This window comes from Cyprinus carpio, chromosome A10, assembly GCF_018340385.1.
Source record: "Cyprinus carpio isolate SPL01 chromosome A10, ASM1834038v1, whole genome shotgun sequence".
Taxonomy (NCBI): Eukaryota; Metazoa; Chordata; class Actinopteri; order Cypriniformes; family Cyprinidae; genus Cyprinus; species Cyprinus carpio.
The window spans coordinates 4,973,616-4,991,724 of NC_056581.1; the positions used below are offsets into that span (position 1 = coordinate 4,973,616).

Sequence of the window (18,109 nt, forward strand, 5' to 3'; positions counted from 1 at the left end):
AACTGTTTTCCTGTGGTTTGATTTCATCATGAAGTACAGAAATGTGTCAAAATGAACAGTGAGGACACAATGTTACCATAAAAATAAAAAAGAGAAACACAATTGTCACCAATTATTGAGTCCTATGGAGCAACTCACAAAGTCAGTTGTAGGTTTAAATGAGAGAGAGTTTTAGCAAAGATGATGTTACTGACTTTTCAGTCAGATTTTTCTCTCCACACTCTTAATGATCCATAGGTCTATTATGAGCTCTGAGCTCTTAGTTAGAGTTTAGAATCAGTCTTTGAAAACTCTTCCAGACCTGAGGCGATTAGAAACATTGTGAAAGCAATGGTTCAAAAGCCAGAACCGGAAAGCAAAAGAGTTTTGTAATATATTGTGAGGTGTTTGACTCATTCATAATTGACAGAAAATATTGCAGAAATGAAGTTCATTTTAAAAGGATCTCCCTCAAGCAAAAACAGTCACTTGGCTGCAACGTGATCATATACATAAGAGTTATTTACCCTCACAATCCAAAACCTTGCCAGGTGCAAGTTTACGTCATTCATGTAAATAAATACACAGAAATAAAGCCACTCATTGTTTTGTCTGGCAGTATGTCTGTTACTCCTTTAATGCAAAACTTTATTCTTAAAAGTAATATATTTTCAGACCTTAGTGCCAGGCTTGCACAAAACTACTTCATCTGCATTTAAATAAAGTTTCTGTGGTTATCGCTTACATAAATATATTTCTTATATATAATGCTAATTTAAATAAAAAAAAACAACAGTGAAACTCTGATAAAAAGACACTCTGTATGATGCTCACTATCAAGGAACGTTTTCACCCGTTGCATCATAACATACCAATTTACAACCCAAAAGGCAATAACAACAAGGTGTTGTAAAGCACTGCTTCCTGATATCAAATAACGAAGACCAAATGGCCTTGTGACTAATTCTACCATATCACATTTTTTTAATTGTTACAAATTATTTACCAATTTAATTCATTGGAAGGAAGACAAAAAACAGTCTGAGACCTGAACGTTTTGTTCAGCGCTGCTGTCATTACATCAAAAGGCGGAACAAAAGACATTCTGAAATGCATTATAATTTTTCAATCCAACCTTTCACTCTGACATTCTGACAGAAATTCTAAATGAGGAAAATGCCAAGAACAGCATTTTCGCAAGTGGTCTCAAACTTTTGGACCCCAGAGCACATCTGAGGTTATGGATCGACAAACTCAAGGACCTCTGAGTTTCACTGTAGAGCCCACGTCCCCTGAAATTACTGTAGAGCCCACTCCAGAAATTAAAGCCTACAGATTAGACGGGATAAAAGAGACCCCATGCTGACTGAAAGAGTGTGACAGTATTGAAGCACTGAGCGAATGTGATAGATTATAATCATGCTGACTGGTTATACACAGAATACAAACACACGCACACATACATATATATTTTGCATACTACCTAGCAACTTCATAATCTTCTGAAACACAATCAGATACACACCTCACATACAATAATAAGTAAAGCAGTGAGACAGGCTTAGCAGCTCTGCCCACAAGTTTTCATTTACACGTATTTAATACGCTGCAATACAACAATTAATGCTTTGCTCAACCCAGTCCAAAGTGCACCTCCAAGACATTCCTGATGTAGGTTACACACTGTCAAAGGACAAAGTGCATTTTACATAAATTCTCCCCTGCTAAACTGCATTACATAATCATCTTACATCACAAGTTTATGCATTTGGAAAAACACATGATGCACATTCACACGTAGTGAACACTAGGCCTAAGGTGCAGCTAGGGAAAAACATCTATAAACCATATATTATACTTTAAAGAAACTGTATGGAGTAGAAATGTAGATTTAAAACAAACCTATAGAGTTCGCTGGAGCAAACACAAGTGTGACAACTGGCACTATATGTATTGTTTTAAACTGGGTTTTGTATTTGTCAGTTTGTCTTTGTTTTATTTCTAAACATGTAAATATATAACGTACACAAAGCAGGGCCTTCTTTGTCTGCTCACGTAACGCTGTTTCTGATTGGCTGACGCGCCTGAGTGACGCGGGAGGGATATAAACTTGAAGACCGGCTCGCGTTATCATTTGAGGTCAAGTCTACACAGTGTGTCCGCCACAGAGCATCGCCACAAACATCCGCGAGACCGGCGCTTTCAGAGCAGAGAGAGAATCTGACAGTTAACGCGCTACACGAGAGCAGCACGCAGATTTAAGACACGCGCAGCGGTCAATCCAACATGAACGGGCAGATAAACGGTTTCCACAACTCCCTGATTGATGAAGACTGCTTTTTGTTCACGTCTGAGTCCGTCGGTGAAGGACACCCTGGTATGTATATTATTCATAGTATGTTATGAATACGATTTTAGCGTCACAGTATCGCGCTGAAGGTAACGTTAAACGATCGGAAACAAAACCCGACAGCTAGCACGTGCTAATAGCGGTTGATAGATATTTCACACTTCCATACATAAAACATTTGCGATTATAACATTATATTATATTTATATACACATTATTATACTCAGATTATGTCAAGGGCGGGTAAAATGCGTTATTGTTTAATGTAGGTTGACTTTAGTAACGTTGGATGTGTTTGTGTGCTCGGCCACGCGCGGCGGAGACACCGGATTTGAGGCCCAAAGCTAATCTCGCGAATGTAGGCCGCGAATGCTTTAAGGGCTTATTCATAGTTTTATTTTCGTGTTTATGTAACGTAATTAATAAATAGAATTGATATCCACTATATACTGGCTCCTTGTAATTCGGCCCATTTTTTTGTTTTTATTTGAAGGTGGGCATGTTATCGGCGGCCTCGCGGAACATGTGTTCATACAGAGTTGCCAAGTCCGTGGGTTTCCCGCGGAATTGAGCTACTTTAACACTGTTGCAGCGGGTTGTTTTTCATGTCCGCGGGTTTGAGCTACCCAAATAACGTGATGTTTAGCCCCTGGAGTGCGAATTTTAACGGGGGACCCCCTCGAAATGCAATTGGGTTAGTTTTGAGTAGCGATTGGACGGGTTTTGTTGTGCGAACCTGGCAACCCTGGTTCATGTGCAGTGCGGACTCGCTCCGCGTGTTGTTGTTCTGCCGGTTTGCCCGGTTGCGTATTTCACACTTCAAGACGAGCCTCTAACTTATTCCAGCCCAAGAGTTATAATTCATCGTTCCTTTTATTACTTAACTTCATAATCCTCATTTATTGGCCTGTGAGATCAGCAAATTTTAATGCCTGCGCGTGTCAGCACGCGTGTTCGTGAAATCGTAAATGTTTATTATCCGGGTATTTCGTTCTCTCTATAAGCCGCCGTATGTTTGTCTGGTTTTTTTTTTTTTTTTTTTTCTTCTTTTTTTTTTTTGGTCGTCCATGTGCTATGACACCCCTGCACGTGGTGTAGCCAAACTTTCCTTCTCGCTCAAGTGGCCGCAACTATTGCGTCAGCACAGCTCACAGGCCCGAAATATACAGTACTCGAAAGCAAACGCCTATAGCATCGCTTTTTAGTGCAGTTTGCTTATTTATTACTGGTGGTATATATATACGCGCCTGACGTACGTCTTTGACCACTGCGATACGTCGCGCGCCGTTATTACTGCGTTTAATGCAGTAAGGCAAATGAGTGCGCAGCATCCAAAAAACCGGGTGCGCGCATTATACACGTGAGAATCTGAGCAGATCCAGTATGTCAAGTGTGCATGGATGTGTTGTAATTCCGTAATCAGGGGCGTTGCACAAGATCCTGGGCCCTATGCATAGCCCAGACTTTTCAAGGGCCCTCTCTTCATTTGGGGCCCTGGTAATCAGTACTGGTTTTACCACCAGTCCGACGCCCCTGTCCGTAATTATACAACTGAGTTGTCAGATTGGGAGAATTAAGAAAACTGAAGAACTGTGAGACAGGCAGGTAGTGCTGTGGGTACCAAGAACAACACTGGGGTTAAATTGTAGTTGTTTAAAACCAGTAGTCAATAGCTTGTCAATAGTCATTTCATCACAGGTCAAAGAATACATTGGTCATTGCAGACATGGCTTGATGTGGTTGGTATTTGCAGGAATGTGTTTGCCTACATAATTCACCTACGGACCAGAAGTTGGTTATGTATCTGATTCAGTATGTACTCTTAAGTATCTAATTTCAGATGTCAAGCATAATTTTCTACGTCTTCATTGAGTTATAAGCCATAAAACCAACCAGATACTAGCTGAATCACAACATGACACTTTGATTTGAAGCAATGTAAAACTTATTTTATTACTATATTTTACACACACACATTGATATTGAAGTAATTTGTGAGCATATGGAAACTGATTTATTCACAAGTGCTTCATGGGAGTGGGCGGGTGCTAAAGTGCTCTTTTGGCGCTGGTTATGATTCTCTAATTAGTGGAGGTTTCTGTGCAGAATCATGGGTTATGTAGTTTTTCACAAGCAATTCAACTGTTAAACTCTAAAGTTGAAATGACATGGGCTGATTGCTTCAAAAACACATGCCATTGATTAACAACCTTGTAGCTTAAAGTAGGTTGGTCTATGAATTGACATTAAAATCAATTCTTATGTGGAAAAAGAAAAGAATATAACTTCTGGAACCAATTGTTGGGCTACATTACAAGATGACAAGTCAGGGTTCAAGTTTTTGAGGTTGTAAGAAGCACTTATGTCCTTGTAGAATTCATAATTGTGGTGGTTCTGACATGATGTGAAAGCACAGTTATTGCAAAAAGGACTTTTGATTGGGCCTCAGGTGTTTACAGGGGGAGGGGCATTCTTGTTCTCAACAATTTGATTGGACAAATATATTAGTGCAGAGTGAGTCATCAGTATTTACATTTAGCTCACTAACGTATTGATAACGTCAAAGGTAATATGGACTAAAAAAGCTGAAAAAAGTTTTCGGCGTTTTAAAACAGTTTCTGTATTAGATCACCCACTCTCTTGGGGTGACAGTCTTATGGCACTTTTACACTGCATGGTACGGTTCACTTTTGGGGGGTTTTTCCGTTGCGTACAGTACTTGGTACTTTTTTTTTTAGTACCACCTCAGTTGAGTGAACCATACTGTTACCAAAACGTGATGTGTAAGCTCTGCTGATCGCGGATTGGCTGGAGAGAGACGTCACTAACTGCGACACAGACACAAAAGAACTGCTAGATTTAAATCAGCACAGCCAGCCATCAATTGAACGCAATGGTTTTAAACGAGTGCACCTTTTTTTAACAGCCATAAAGTTTTGTCTGTTGCGAAAGTACACATGTTCCTCTCGCTGGTAGCAGAGGAGCGGATACTAAGCTGCATTGGAAACGCAAACCGTGCCGAGTCGTACCACGCAGTGGAGAAGCGCCAAAAGTAGAATCTCATCAGGCCAGTTCAGTGACACCAAATGTTTGGGTAACTGTGTTACAGTCACAGCATCTCAAGGGTGCGCTTTTTCAGTGAGATCACATGCTTGCAATGAGTTGGCCAAGCATTTGTGTACTCGTGTAAAGTTTGTTTGTGGACTGGTCCACAGTGTCATGTTTTTGTCATCCATGGACTGACACCTGTACACATGGTGTGTCCTTTTCCATCTCGCTCCACTGCCCTGAGTCCCTGACTACTGCTCAGTGCACCTAATGAGCCCAGCGCAGGTCTAAGTTCAGAGCTGATGGTGTGGGGGAGGGTTAAGCCACAGTCACACTAAACTTTGTGCATGCAAAATTCGTTGTCATAATTCTTTTCTATTTAAGTGATTACAATCAGTCACAAGTATAGTTAATCAAGTACACACAGTCACACATACAAATCTCATGTAATTTTATGTTTTTTTTTATTACATGTTTCACTGTTCAAACGTACCTTTCGGTCCTGTTTCCCTTGTCACTGCAAACCAAGCCGCTTCTCTTTAAATGGGATTTTTTTTTTTTTAATTTTTTTTAAAGTTGTTGTATAAAACAGGATGATGCGACACTGCTAAAATTAGCGATTCCTCCATTTCTGTACCAAGAGGTCTCTTTGTGAAGTTTTGATCTTCTATTGGTCTCACGCAATTAACGTGATGTGAATTTGCAGGTCAGATTTAAGCAAACTTTACCTATGCTTCGCAGCCAAATATCTTCACACGGGCTTGTGTTTTCAGTCTGACGCATTCGCATGCGTATGAATGGAAGTCAGTGGAACGAAAAGTCAAGTGTGACCGTGGCTTTAGCAGCCCAGCTGTGGCTTAGTTTGGCTTACCTCTGCCCTAAATATAGATGGTTAGTCCAGGGGCTGCAGTGGAGTGGCAGCATGGGCATTCCTGCCTCATTTAGAGAGGCTGTACTGCAGTGATCTAATGTACTTCACATGTTTTATGGAGGCGACTGAGGCACTAGCAACATCCATGTCTGTCATTGTGAAACAATCTCTTGGCTCACACAAGGGTTGTAAGCCAATCATGTAACAGCACGGTTATTTTTGAAGTGCTTTCAGAGTTTTGCAAAATGCCAGTTACGTTTGCTGGAGCTATAAAGCAGGGTTATTGTAGTTGTCCAAAGCCATCAAAGAGAGTGTTGTTACTTGAAATAAAATGTTAACTAAAATAAAATAAAATATACAAAATCCTAAGCCAGTTTCAACCAGTCGCCAAGGAAACATTTCTCTCACATTCAGTTTAACTTAATGTACTAAAATATAAAAAAATAAAAATAAACTACATTAGACATTTGTGTGTATGTGTATGTTTTTACAAATATAACTTGTGTTTGTGTGAATGTATTGTAAATATGTAATGACTTGGTATACACAAGGGCCATGATTCCATGATTTTATAAATATGTAGAAAAAAAAAGTGCTATTCACACCCTTGTCATTGGGGAATTTCAAGCTTGGTATTTTAATGTTTGAGGTATGCAAATTCAAAGTCCAGTTATGGCCATCCCTGCAGGCAGTGTTGTCAGTTGTGATATTTTGAGAGTCTTGATTAACCAGAATTCTGTGCTCTAATTGGCTGATTAAATGATTACACTACTCGTTCCAGATAAGATTTGTGACCAGATCAGTGACGCTGTGTTGGACGCCCACCTCAAACAAGATCCTGATGCCAAAGTAGCATGTGGTGAGTGTCAAATTATGCTTTCCTGCACACTTTTCTCCATGCTTGCAACTTGACTTTCCTTACTGTGTGCTCTAACCCCTATCAATCTGTCCTGGCAGAGACGGTTGCCAAGACTGGAATGATCTTACTGGCCGGTGAGATCACCTCTCATGCTGCCGTGGACTATCAGAAGGTTGTCAGGGACACCATCAAGCACATTGGATATGATGACTCCTCCAAAGGTATAACGGCACTAAATGTCAGGGGAAAGAGTGCTGCTGCGCTATTCTTATTGCCATAATACTTTCAAAACTTAAGACACTGTACAATGTGTACTGGTTTATGATTTTGAATTAACTGCCAGTTGGATTTAGGGAAGAATTAATCAGCCTTTTATTGTACTTTTAGGGTTTGATTATAAGACCTGCAATGTGCTTGTGGCTCTCGAGCAGCAGTCACCTGATATTGCTCAAGGGGTTCACCTTGACCGCAGTGAGGAGGATGTAGGAGCTGGAGACCAGGTAAGAGCTAGACAACGACTTTGTTCATATGCCAAGATGTGAATTGGTCTATAAAGGAGCGTTGAGCTTTTTACTGGATTGACTGAGCACTTTGTTTTTTAGGGCTTGATGTTCGGTTATGCCACTGATGAGACTGAGGAGTGTATGCCTCTCACTATTGTCCTGGCGCACAAGCTGAATGCTAAAATGGCTGAACTACGCCGTGACGGCACCCTGTCTTGGCTGCGACCTGATTCTAAGACCCAGGTGAGCCCAAAAAATTTTTGTTAGAAGTCAATGGATCAATAGATTCAATGCACTATAATTCAGAAGTTGTGGCTCAGTAAGAGAGAAACTTTTTTTTTTTTAAATAAAGTTAATGCTTTTATTCAGCAAGCATTCATTAAAATTGATTAAAAGTCAGAGTGAAGACAATGTTACAAAATATTTTCATTTCAAATAGGCTGTGAACTTTCTAAAAATGAATGATTTACACACAAAGATTGATAATTGAAATGAGATGTTTGAGCAGTAAATTTAGCATATCAGAATGATTTTGGAAGGGCCATGTGACACTGAAGACTAGATTAATGATGCTGAAAATGCAGCTTTGATCACAGAAATAAATTGCATTTTAAAATGTTCTGTTAGAAAACTGTTGTTTTAAATTGTAATATTTCATAATATTATTGTTTATACTGTTTTTATGATCAAATAAATGTAACCTTGAAGATCTTTCATCTTTCAAAAACATTTAAATCTCAATTTTTCCAAACCTATGAATGGTAGTTTATTACTACTGTAGGACTGAGATTGTGTGCCTGCATCTTGTAGAGATTGTAACAGTTCATCTCAACTTCTGTGTTGCTTCTTTCTCTAGGTGACTGTCCAGTACAGGCAGGACCGCGGCGCCATGATTCCTGTGCGTGTGCACACCATTGTAGTGTCTGTTCAGCATGATGAAGTAGTGTGTCTGGATGAGATGCGTGATGCTCTGAAGGAGAAGGTGGTGAAAGCTGTGGTGCCCAGCGTCTACCTGGATGATGACACCATCTATCACTTGCAGCCCAGCGGACGCTTTGTCATCGGAGGCCCACAGGTTTAAACTATAACACTTTTAGTGCAGGTTTTCTTGGGGCTCCTATGGACATGGAAAAGTGGGGAATGAATAGAATCTTAGTCCTTTAAATTGTTGTAATCTTATCAGTGAGGGTTTTTTTTTGTGTGATTATAGTCAAAGTAATAGGTTTGGGAACTGAAGTAAATATTATAGGCTTGCGTTGCGTTTTTTTTTTAATATTTATTGTGGTGGTGGTTCCAACAGTAAGATTCTTAATTCATGCTGTTTTTACAGGGAGATGCTGGTTTGACTGGCCGTAAGATCATTGTGGACACTTATGGAGGCTGGGGTGCTCATGGAGGCGGCGCTTTCTCTGGGAAGGATTACACTAAAGTTGACCGTTCAGCGGCCTATGCTGCCCGCTGGGTGGCCAAGTCTCTGGTGAAGGCTGATCTGTGCAAGCGTGTTCTGGTCCAGGTGAATATTTAGCAGTCTTTCGCCATGTATTAGTGTAATGGGGAAGGAATAAGTACAGTCTTACCCATTTACCGGTTTCCTCAGTTGTCTTACGCCATTGGAGTGGCCCACCCCTTGTCAATCTCCATCTTCCACTATGGAACCTCCCAGAGAAGTGAGAAGGAGCTGCTGGAGATCGTGAAGAAGAACTTTGACCTCCGCCCGGGCGTCATCGTCAGGTAAAGTGTGCTCCTCGGTGGCGGCCCAATGGCCGCCTCTCGGTTTGATGGTTTTCAAGTCATCTTTGACATTTGCTCCTGTGTTTCCCGAGTTTGGTCTTTTGCACCGTTAACATTAGAGAGGCTCATTGAGTTTGACTGAACGTCCTCCTTTGTACGTGGCAATTGTCTTACTCTGTCTCCTGTGCAATTCCAGAGAGCTGGACCTGAAGAAGCCCATCTACCAGCGCACCGCCGCCTATGGCCACTTTGGCCGTGAGTCCTTCCCCTGGGAAGTTCCCAAAAAGCTTAAATACTAAATCTGTAACCCCCCCTCCTTTCTTTGGGCAGTAGGTGTACGTTACAGAGAAACCTACTCACCCCGTTGGAGGGGGGAGATGTACCAAATCCCCTCACTCCTAACCTCACACCCACTCCCAAAGGTAATTCCCTTCCAGTGGCGTTCTCCCCATACAACTCTACCTTCAACCCTGTTCTTTGCTGTACTGTTTTCAAATATCTGTGGATGGTGTCTGTTTGTTTTTTTTTTTTTTTTTTTTTTTCTTTATGCACCCTCTTCTCCACCCGTCTCTCTTCAGCCCTTCCTTCCTTACCTACTTGCTTGAAAGATCAAGTGACGGCACAAATGGGGGTCAAAGGTTGTTCTGTGATGCTATGCATTGCTGGCTGAAGCACTAACCCCTCGACTTTTTTGTTTTACCAACTAAGAGAACTAATGCTTACCATTTTCCAGGTCCACCACTTTATGCGTACCATCGCGAATGGGATCAGAACCTCTCATCAAATGTCGAAAACATGTCTTTAGTTGGATTCAACAAGAATGTGTTTAATTTACATAGTGCAGGGATCGGATTGAGAAATTTTAAGAGACTTTTTACACATGCATACTGTCACGATGGTTTCATCCCGGTCACTGCAGGCCATGTTGATTTTATTTCTGACGTGTTACAGAGAAGTCAGAAGCTGCTACCAACTGTTGTGGCTCTGCAGGACTGGCGACGCAACCGTTCCCCTTCGGTCTCGATGGTGATTCCAGATTAAACCTTCTGGTAGCTGTTCTGTGATGTTCTACTAGACCACGGCGGAGGCAAAGCACTCCCTCTCTGTGTGCGGTGACAGCGGGCGTAGCTACAGAGAAGCCCTGCTCCCTCGCTGGCACAGAGGGGCCTCCTCCGCCTCTTGAATCGTTTCATACTTGAAAAACTCAACCTAATATTTGCTCGGTCATCCTCTTGAGCCTCGGCGTCATTACAGAAAAGCCTGGGATCTCAAGGTGTGACTGCCTTTATTACCTTTTTATTTTTACATGAAAAGAATAGTTTTTAAAGACAATGAATAATTGTTTTCATTTGCTTGAACATCGTAGTCATGGTGTATTTCCTGCGTGCTGGCTCTGTGGTCTTCCCTTGGTGTCCTACAGAAAGCTTTGGGCTCTTGCCACAGGCTGGTGCTGGTAGCTGTGACCATTGTTACTTTTTTATTATTATTTTTTTTTTTTTTTACGAAAGTGAAGACCGGAAGATGAGACTGTCCATACGCACACGTTTTACGTTCAGGACTCCCGGCACTCCCGCAGACAGAAGCGAGTCTGGTCGGTGTTGTACAGAGAAACCGGCTTTGTTTACATGCTCTCTCTGTTGGGTGTGTTTGGGTTGCAGTCTTTTTATATAATGCTCATCTTCTGTTTTTCGTACAAATATTGTTTTAATTCCAGAGATTGGTGCATCAGACTGGTTACTGAAAGAGTAGAAGTGCCTTTTTCTATCGTTTCTTTTCCTTTGTCACTCCCCTCCCTCTTCTCGACTTTCCCCTTTGTTCACCTGCTCTCCTTCCCCCTAAATTTCCTCTCGTGGTACGTGTGAATCCACAACGAACTCCTGAATTCCCTTCCTTTCAATGCTCCGTGATGGTTCTGTCAGTGATATGAATAAAAATTCTGACCCTTAAGACTCTTGTTTATGGTATTTCACATTCCTGCCAGATTCTTCAGGGGGGTTTGCCTTCTTTCCCCTTTCCCTCCTTTAAACATTTACAGCCCCTTCCACGATTGAGGTGCAAAATAGGGCCTTTATTGTATGGAATGCATGGTTTTGAAGCTGATAAAACCACTTCACACTTGTAACTCATACAGCCTAAAATTGAGTGAATTTTGTTAAAACATGAAATTGGAGTTCTGTACGATTACACTACCTTTCAAATGTTTGGGGTAGGTAGTTTATTTTGAAAAGGTTTCTCACCATGGCTGTATTTGATAAATACAGTAATATTGTGAAATACTGCAATTTAAAACAACTTACTGAAGGTGAATTTTCAGCATCATTACTGCAGTCTTCAGTAATGATCCTTTTGAAATCATTCTAATATGATTTGATGCTCACAAATGTTGAAATGTAGTTATTTTTTTGTAACTATTTATATATATAAACTTTCAATTTTGATCAATTTATGCCTCATAGCTGACATAACAATCATGAGGACGAATCATTGACATTTAAGCACATCATGTATGGACTTCCATTGAAATCCTGCTGTAGTATTGTATACTTTAAGGGCTTCTGAAAGATATGTTGTCATATGGTGACACCTTACCACACAGGATTTAAAAAAAATACTGATCAACCTCAGGAGGTCAGAATAAATATTATGAATGAAAAATTATGCATTTTTGAAATTCTCTAAAAGTTAAGTAAGTTAAAAAGGTTGAGATTGAATAAAGTCATGAGTGCAATATTTGGTGATCCCTAGTTTAATATCGACATGGGTATCATAGGAGGAGTGGATTGATCAGCACGGCCTCATTCTGTACTGGAGAAAAATAAAACTAAAATCAAACCCTTCAGAAAAATGTTAACTTTAACCAGACATTAAGGTAAGTTCGAAAGGTTTCTGTTGCAATGAAAAACCACAAAGCCAATATCATTCTGCACCATTCATTAAATATCAAGGCATCTTTGGACTAAATCCAAGAGCCATTTTCAAAGGTCTGCATTAGTGATCTCATCATTCCAGTCTCACTGTGGTCTAGACAGAAAGGTTCAGGTGAGGAAACCATGATTTGAATGATATTTTTATTAAGGGTGAAATACCATATGGTTGAATAGGACCAATAACTGATATTTTATCCGAAATTGCTGTATTGTGAAATGACAGAAAATATTTGCATAATACAGGGAGCGTAGTGAACATCATCTAATAACTACAACGATGTTTGTTTGAAAATGTATTATCACTGATCAGTTGTTTAGGCCAAAGTAATTCTTCATTAGATAATATTGTAAAAGAACTCTGTAACCTTTTCCAAGCCACTGAAGAGACAGAAAATATGGTGAGATCAGTGATGTTACTTGAGCAACAGTTCCTTTTTATTAAAATAACAGCTGCCCCAGAAACCTGATTTTATACAGGTTTGTTCTATTTTATCTTGTTTGCTTAAGATATTATCCAAGCATATGGCAATTTGTGACCCTCGTTTTCGACTTGAAAAGCAAATATAACCATGAAAATCCAGCAGAGGAAAAATACTGTGGCTTTGATCCAGAAGGTCCATCATATAAGCTGCATTGTTAATGCACAGATGCTGAAATGTTAAAACTCACTCAAAATGTTGGAACCATCCCTCATCTTTGATTATATTATCGGATAAAAACACAGTGTAAAATCTTGATAAAATATATATATAACAATAAGTCAATACACACTGGGTTGTTAGAATCTAGCTCAGTCAGAAAGGATTAATCAGTTTATTAGCAGTTGAGTGTCACTTGGCAAACTATACGAAACTGATTTATCCCCACACAGAAGGAATAAGAAAAGAAATATATAAATTATATATATTAAAGAAATAAATACAAATCTCTGATCGAAGCATTATGGGTTTTGATGGCTTTATGAACAGTACACAATAAACCACTGTCAAAAATTTCATTCCAGAAAATGAGTAAGAACAATACAGGTGCGTCTCAATGTTCACACTATCCATCCTAAATGTCCCAAAGCATAGTATGTTGAAAAAGAGTATGCCAAAAGTCCCCGGATGGTCTACTATGGGCTCGGTGCACAAGATGGCGCCGGTGAGCTTTGGCGACCCGAGTGTGTGCATACCTACTTCCGGTCTTGCGACGCTCGCATTTACTGTAAGGTAAACTTGCATATGAAACTTGGCTAGATGAATATAATGAATGTTTTTAAAATTAAACAGCGGATTGTGGTATATCAAAGACATGAGAAAACATCCTCCCTACATTGTTGCATACCGCTATGTGGAAATTCATCAAGATACAATGCGGAGATTGCTTTATTCTTTCTTCTGTTGATTATGAGGTTCAGCGGTTAATCTGTCCACAGGGATCTTTCCATTCAACACAAGCCACTCAAATGTGCAATACTTTACATTTTCAGACAGCCGATTTTGTTCTGAGTGTTATCTATAAAGATCATAAGGTTTCCGACTGTCAAACGAGACGCTCAAGAGATTTCTGATAAAGCATGTAGGCCTGTTTTATTAACTTTATTTGATAATTTATAACTGTACAATTTAATGTAATATAGTTATGGTAGGTTTGCATTCATTTCAGGTCGATTTTTGAAGTGTGGATCCATGCACACTCTAATGGCTAAAATTGCCCATAATCCATTGCGCTTTGGCAAAGGATTCAGTCCAGAACTACAAAAACAAATAAAATGCATTAGAAAAGCAACAAACACGATCGACAGTTAGGTAGAGGTTTACAAAAAGGGATCTGAGTTACTAATAACATTTAACCTGGTTTAAAAAAAAAATTAATAAACACACACACTTTATTTATTGTCATCCATGTTATATTTAATCTGCAACAGCAATGTGAACTTTTATAAACATCCATTTGGTGGTTAACCTTTAAATGCATCATTATACAGAAAATATGAGCAGAGATCCCCGCCTGAAAGACCCGCGACTGGCAGATCAACGAGCTACTTGTTTTCTCTCCAGTACAGTAGGAAGTTAAATTAAATGAAGGTGGAGGATGTTAACTGTGACGAGATGATTAACAGGCCAGTGTACAGTGACAGGGTGCGTGTAACGGTGCGACAGAGCAGTCTATGGGTCAGTCTCAAAGGTCGACGGACAAAGCTTTTACGGGTTTGGAACGACATGGGGGTAAGTGATTAATGACAATTTTCATTTTGCGGCGGAGTAACCCTTTAAAGAAGCAACTGTGTGACGATGTAGTATGTCCCAAAGCTTGCCTACTCTTCTGCTACACACTCAAAAGTGTGTACTTTTTTTTTTAACACTTTAAGGGCGTAGTATAAGTAGACACATTGAGATGCAGGGATTTATTATAAGAGTCAAATTAAGAGTGTAGCCCTTTAAGGAACCTGGCAGGAAGCAGTCATTAGCGATACCGTTTGATGGCGTCACTGGCTTCTGCCGGCATTAGACAGGAGCACGCTACCTTAAAGATGAGATGGTATATAATTTCAAATCTTATTTTTGAAAAGGTTGGAGGCATGGAGTTTCTTTTGAAGTGTGATTGAGGTCAACAAACTCCCCGTTAAAGGGGTCATATGATGCTATTTAAAATTTTTCTTTCTCTTTGGAGTGTTACAAGATCTTGGTGAATAAAGACGATCTGTGAAGTTGCTAAGACTAAAGTCTCAAATCCAAAGAAATATTCTTTATAAAATTTGACTCGTCCACACCCTCCTGAAACGGCTCATTCTAACAAGCCCCCACATCTCTGTCAGTGTGTGGGAAGATTTGCATAACGCCGCCCAGATGTTCATGCAAAGAAAGAAGGGCTACCTTTTATTCTCGTTGTAGTATTGTTGTTGCCGCTGCCATGTCATATAGACACTGCGTTTTTCACTGTGAAAGTGAAACTTTGTTTGGCCTTCCAAAAGAGTACGTTATCCGGTTCGTCATGCCTGGAGCTGATCCGTGCTGGTCGCTGAGAGAATACATCAACTTTGCACTGTGTCTTGCTGGATCGGTTTTACAGCCCGGGGTCGTCACATGTGGCTGCTGCAAGACCAAGGTATGCTCCCTCGTAGAGGCCGCCCGTCAGTGTCGGTGTGTGACGTTGTTTCATTGAGAAAACGAAGCTTTGTTTTTGCCTTCCAAAAGAAAACACGACTAGAAATCTTGTTTATATCACGTTTATAATGGGTTTTGTTTATGTCTCATCGCTCTGGCCAGACAAGGCATCACAATATGTTAAGAGGCATAATATTTCCATCTCACACTTGAGGCATTTGGCCAATCACAACGCACTGATAGCTGGCCAATCACAGCACACCTCACTTTTCAGAGTGACCAAGGACTCCTGAACAGACTCCCTCACAGCAAACATACGAAGTGGTAAGCCATCAATCCAGTCTTGGCACAGTAAGTGTGGATCATGGACTTCATGGTTTGATGAAAATGCTCTATCGCCCCTCTGTGACTCGGGATGATAGGCGCTAGACAGTGTGTGTGCGCACAATACCAAACTCTTTCAACATCTGCCCAAAAACTTTTGAGGTGGAATCCGTCCCCTGATCAGTTTGAATTAATCTGGGCAAACCAAATGTTGTAAAAAAAAAAAAAAAAAAAAAAACACCACTTTACAGTCTCCTTCAACAGTACCGGTGCCTTTAATGTATGCAACGGTGCAGCCTCAGGGTAACAAGTAGCAGTACACATCATTGTTAAATTGTACTGATGCCCATGTTTTGATTTTGGAAAAGGCCCTACACAAAAATCAACAACTTTTCAAATGGCTCACCAATAACAGGAATTGGATTAAGGGGAGCTTTTGGGACAGTTTGATTTGGTTTGCCTGCACGCTGGCAGACATCACAGGAGCGACAAAAATTAGACATGGCGGATTTTACTCCAGGCCAATAGAAATACTTTGTAATGCACTGAAATGTTTTGTTAACACCAAGATGCCCCGCAAGAACATTTTTGTGTGCCAGTTTCAAAACTTGAGAACGGTAACTGGCAGGCAGAACGACCTGATATACAGTCAACCAATCTGTTTGCTCTGACGACCTTGGTTCTCATTTTCGCATTAGGACTCCATCCCAAAAGATTGCAATGATCTACCGCAAAATGAATGCATTTTGAAAGTGTAGGATCTGACTTCTGCGCAGCACCAAGACATTCCTTACCCACCTTGGAAGGAAGCTCAGCTGCAAGCAGAGGGTCATGCTCAGACACCATTTCCAATGGAACAGACAACTCGCACTCTACTGACTCGGGTTGCTCAGCCATGAAAGAATCTGAAGGAGCAACTGCATCTTGAAACTTTTGTGACTGAGACCAATTGACCGCACCTACTAGAAACACAAAAGAATTTCTCAGCAAGATCCGACGACGCACACTCAATTGGCTCACTAATAACAACTGGCCTGGGAAAAATAAATTACCACCCGCAAGATCATTTCCCAGGATAAAGCTGACATTGTCTATGGGTAGTTTCTTACACACTCAATTGAAAGACACCCATAGCCAGGTCGGACTTTACATTAACAACATGTAATGGAACACTAACACACCCCATTTCAATTCCACATACTAAAATATTTGTGCCAGTATACGAAGCGTCAGAGAAAGGCAGCACATCCTCTAAAATGAAGGACTGGGCTGATCCTGTATCTCTCAATTTGCACGCATTCAACTTTAGGGCTGCCAGCTAAAGACACGTAGCCTGGCCGAAGAAACAGTCCAAAAGACAAGGTATCCGTGGCACACAAATCAGGAGCAGATTGTATTAATGCTACATGCCTAGGTTTTTCAGTTGCCCCCCCCCCCCCCCACCCCTCTTTCCAAGCTCGACAATCATCGATCAAATGGCCAGGATCAAGACAATAAAAGCAAACTCTCCTTTCACTTGTATTTCTTGAAGCGGTTTTCGTTCTGCCACTCGTTTTGTTCTGTTCTGTCCAATTTGTAAGTGTTGAAGTCATCTGCAATTACTGCCACATCACTTTTCGTTCATTTAAATGAACCACAACACTTTCCGGCACACATGTTTTAAAGTCTTCCAATAAGACCAATTCTTGCAACTCTTCGAAAGTGGTAATTTTGTTTGCAAAAGACCACTTCTTAAAGAGGGTCTTTTTTTTTCCCTAGCAAATTTTGACGCAAGTTTGGGTTGCTTTGAACATGCTCTAAATTTCTGCCGATATGCCTCAGGCACCAATTTGTTTGCTCTCAAAACGGCTGCTTTCACAGTGTCATAGTCCAATGACGCCTCAATCAGCAAAGCCCCACACACCCCTCTTGTGCTTTGCCAACGAGGTTACACTGAAGCGGCAAAGCCCACATATCATTTGGCCAAGTCAATTTAGTCACGACACGCACAAAGGCAATAAAGAAAGAGTCTACCTCTGTCTCACTAAAGGGTGGCACTAACTTGACATTTACCAACATCTAGATCAGCTTTAGGTGTTAAAGAATCTGGATAGGAATGTGGTTTAGGAACTGGCCGATCATATAAAGAGCATGTCTCAAGCTCACACAGTTTAATATCACGATCTGCTTTAATTTCAAGAGCTCTCAAACTCTTGCTTTTTAGTTCTAATTCAAGCTCTTTTAACCACAGTGTGATTTTAGGATCTAGAGAAGATACTTTCTACTAATGACTGAACCTGAAATATCAGACACCACTTCCATCAGTTACAGCTTCTATCCCCTGCTCTACAGTTTTTTTCTCTGAAAGTAACCCCCCCCACCACCAATTTACAATATAACATCCTTTATCACACCTTTCTTTGCATTTCTAGAAGTTTGTGTTATGTTG

The 18,109-nt window shown here is 40.5% G+C and overlaps 1 protein-coding gene across 2 annotated transcripts; it reads left to right on the forward strand.

The window, feature by feature from the left end:
• The first annotated feature begins 2,058 nt into the window (after positions 1-2,058).
• Positions 2,059-11,288, forward strand: LOC109052063 (S-adenosylmethionine synthase). Of its 2 annotated transcripts, XM_042764829.1 has the most exons (9): positions 2,062-2,356; positions 7,030-7,107; positions 7,206-7,328; positions 7,495-7,607; positions 7,710-7,853; positions 8,467-8,685; positions 8,941-9,123; positions 9,208-9,341; positions 9,538-11,288. In XM_042764829.1, the coding sequence occupies exons 1-9, from the start codon at positions 2,266-2,268 to the stop codon at positions 9,638-9,640; spliced, it is 1,188 nt and encodes a 395-aa protein (XP_042620763.1). In that variant the 5' UTR covers positions 2,062-2,265; the 3' UTR covers positions 9,641-11,288. The 2 variants fall into 2 exon arrangements, with proteins under 2 accessions (XP_042620764.1, XP_042620763.1); XM_042764830.1 differs by lacking the exon at positions 9,538-11,288 and having other exon boundaries at positions 2,059-2,356; positions 9,208-9,345.
• Positions 11,289-18,109: the final 6,821 nt, after the last annotated feature.

What these genes read in the sequence shown, in the direction of transcription:
- LOC109052063 (XM_042764829.1), top strand. Translation starts at nt 2,266, where the DNA reads ATGAACGGGCAGATAAACGGTTTCCACAACTCCCTGATTGATGAAGAC. An exon ending in CGTCGGTGAAGGACACCCTG is followed by an intron (nt 2,357 to 7,029) that starts GTATGTATATTA and finishes TACTCGTTCCAG; the next exon opens with ATAAGATTTGTGACCAGATC. An exon ending in CGCCCGGGCGTCATCGTCAG is followed by an intron (nt 9,342 to 9,537) that starts GTAAAGTGTGCT and finishes GTGCAATTCCAG; the next exon opens with AGAGCTGGACCTGAAGAAGC.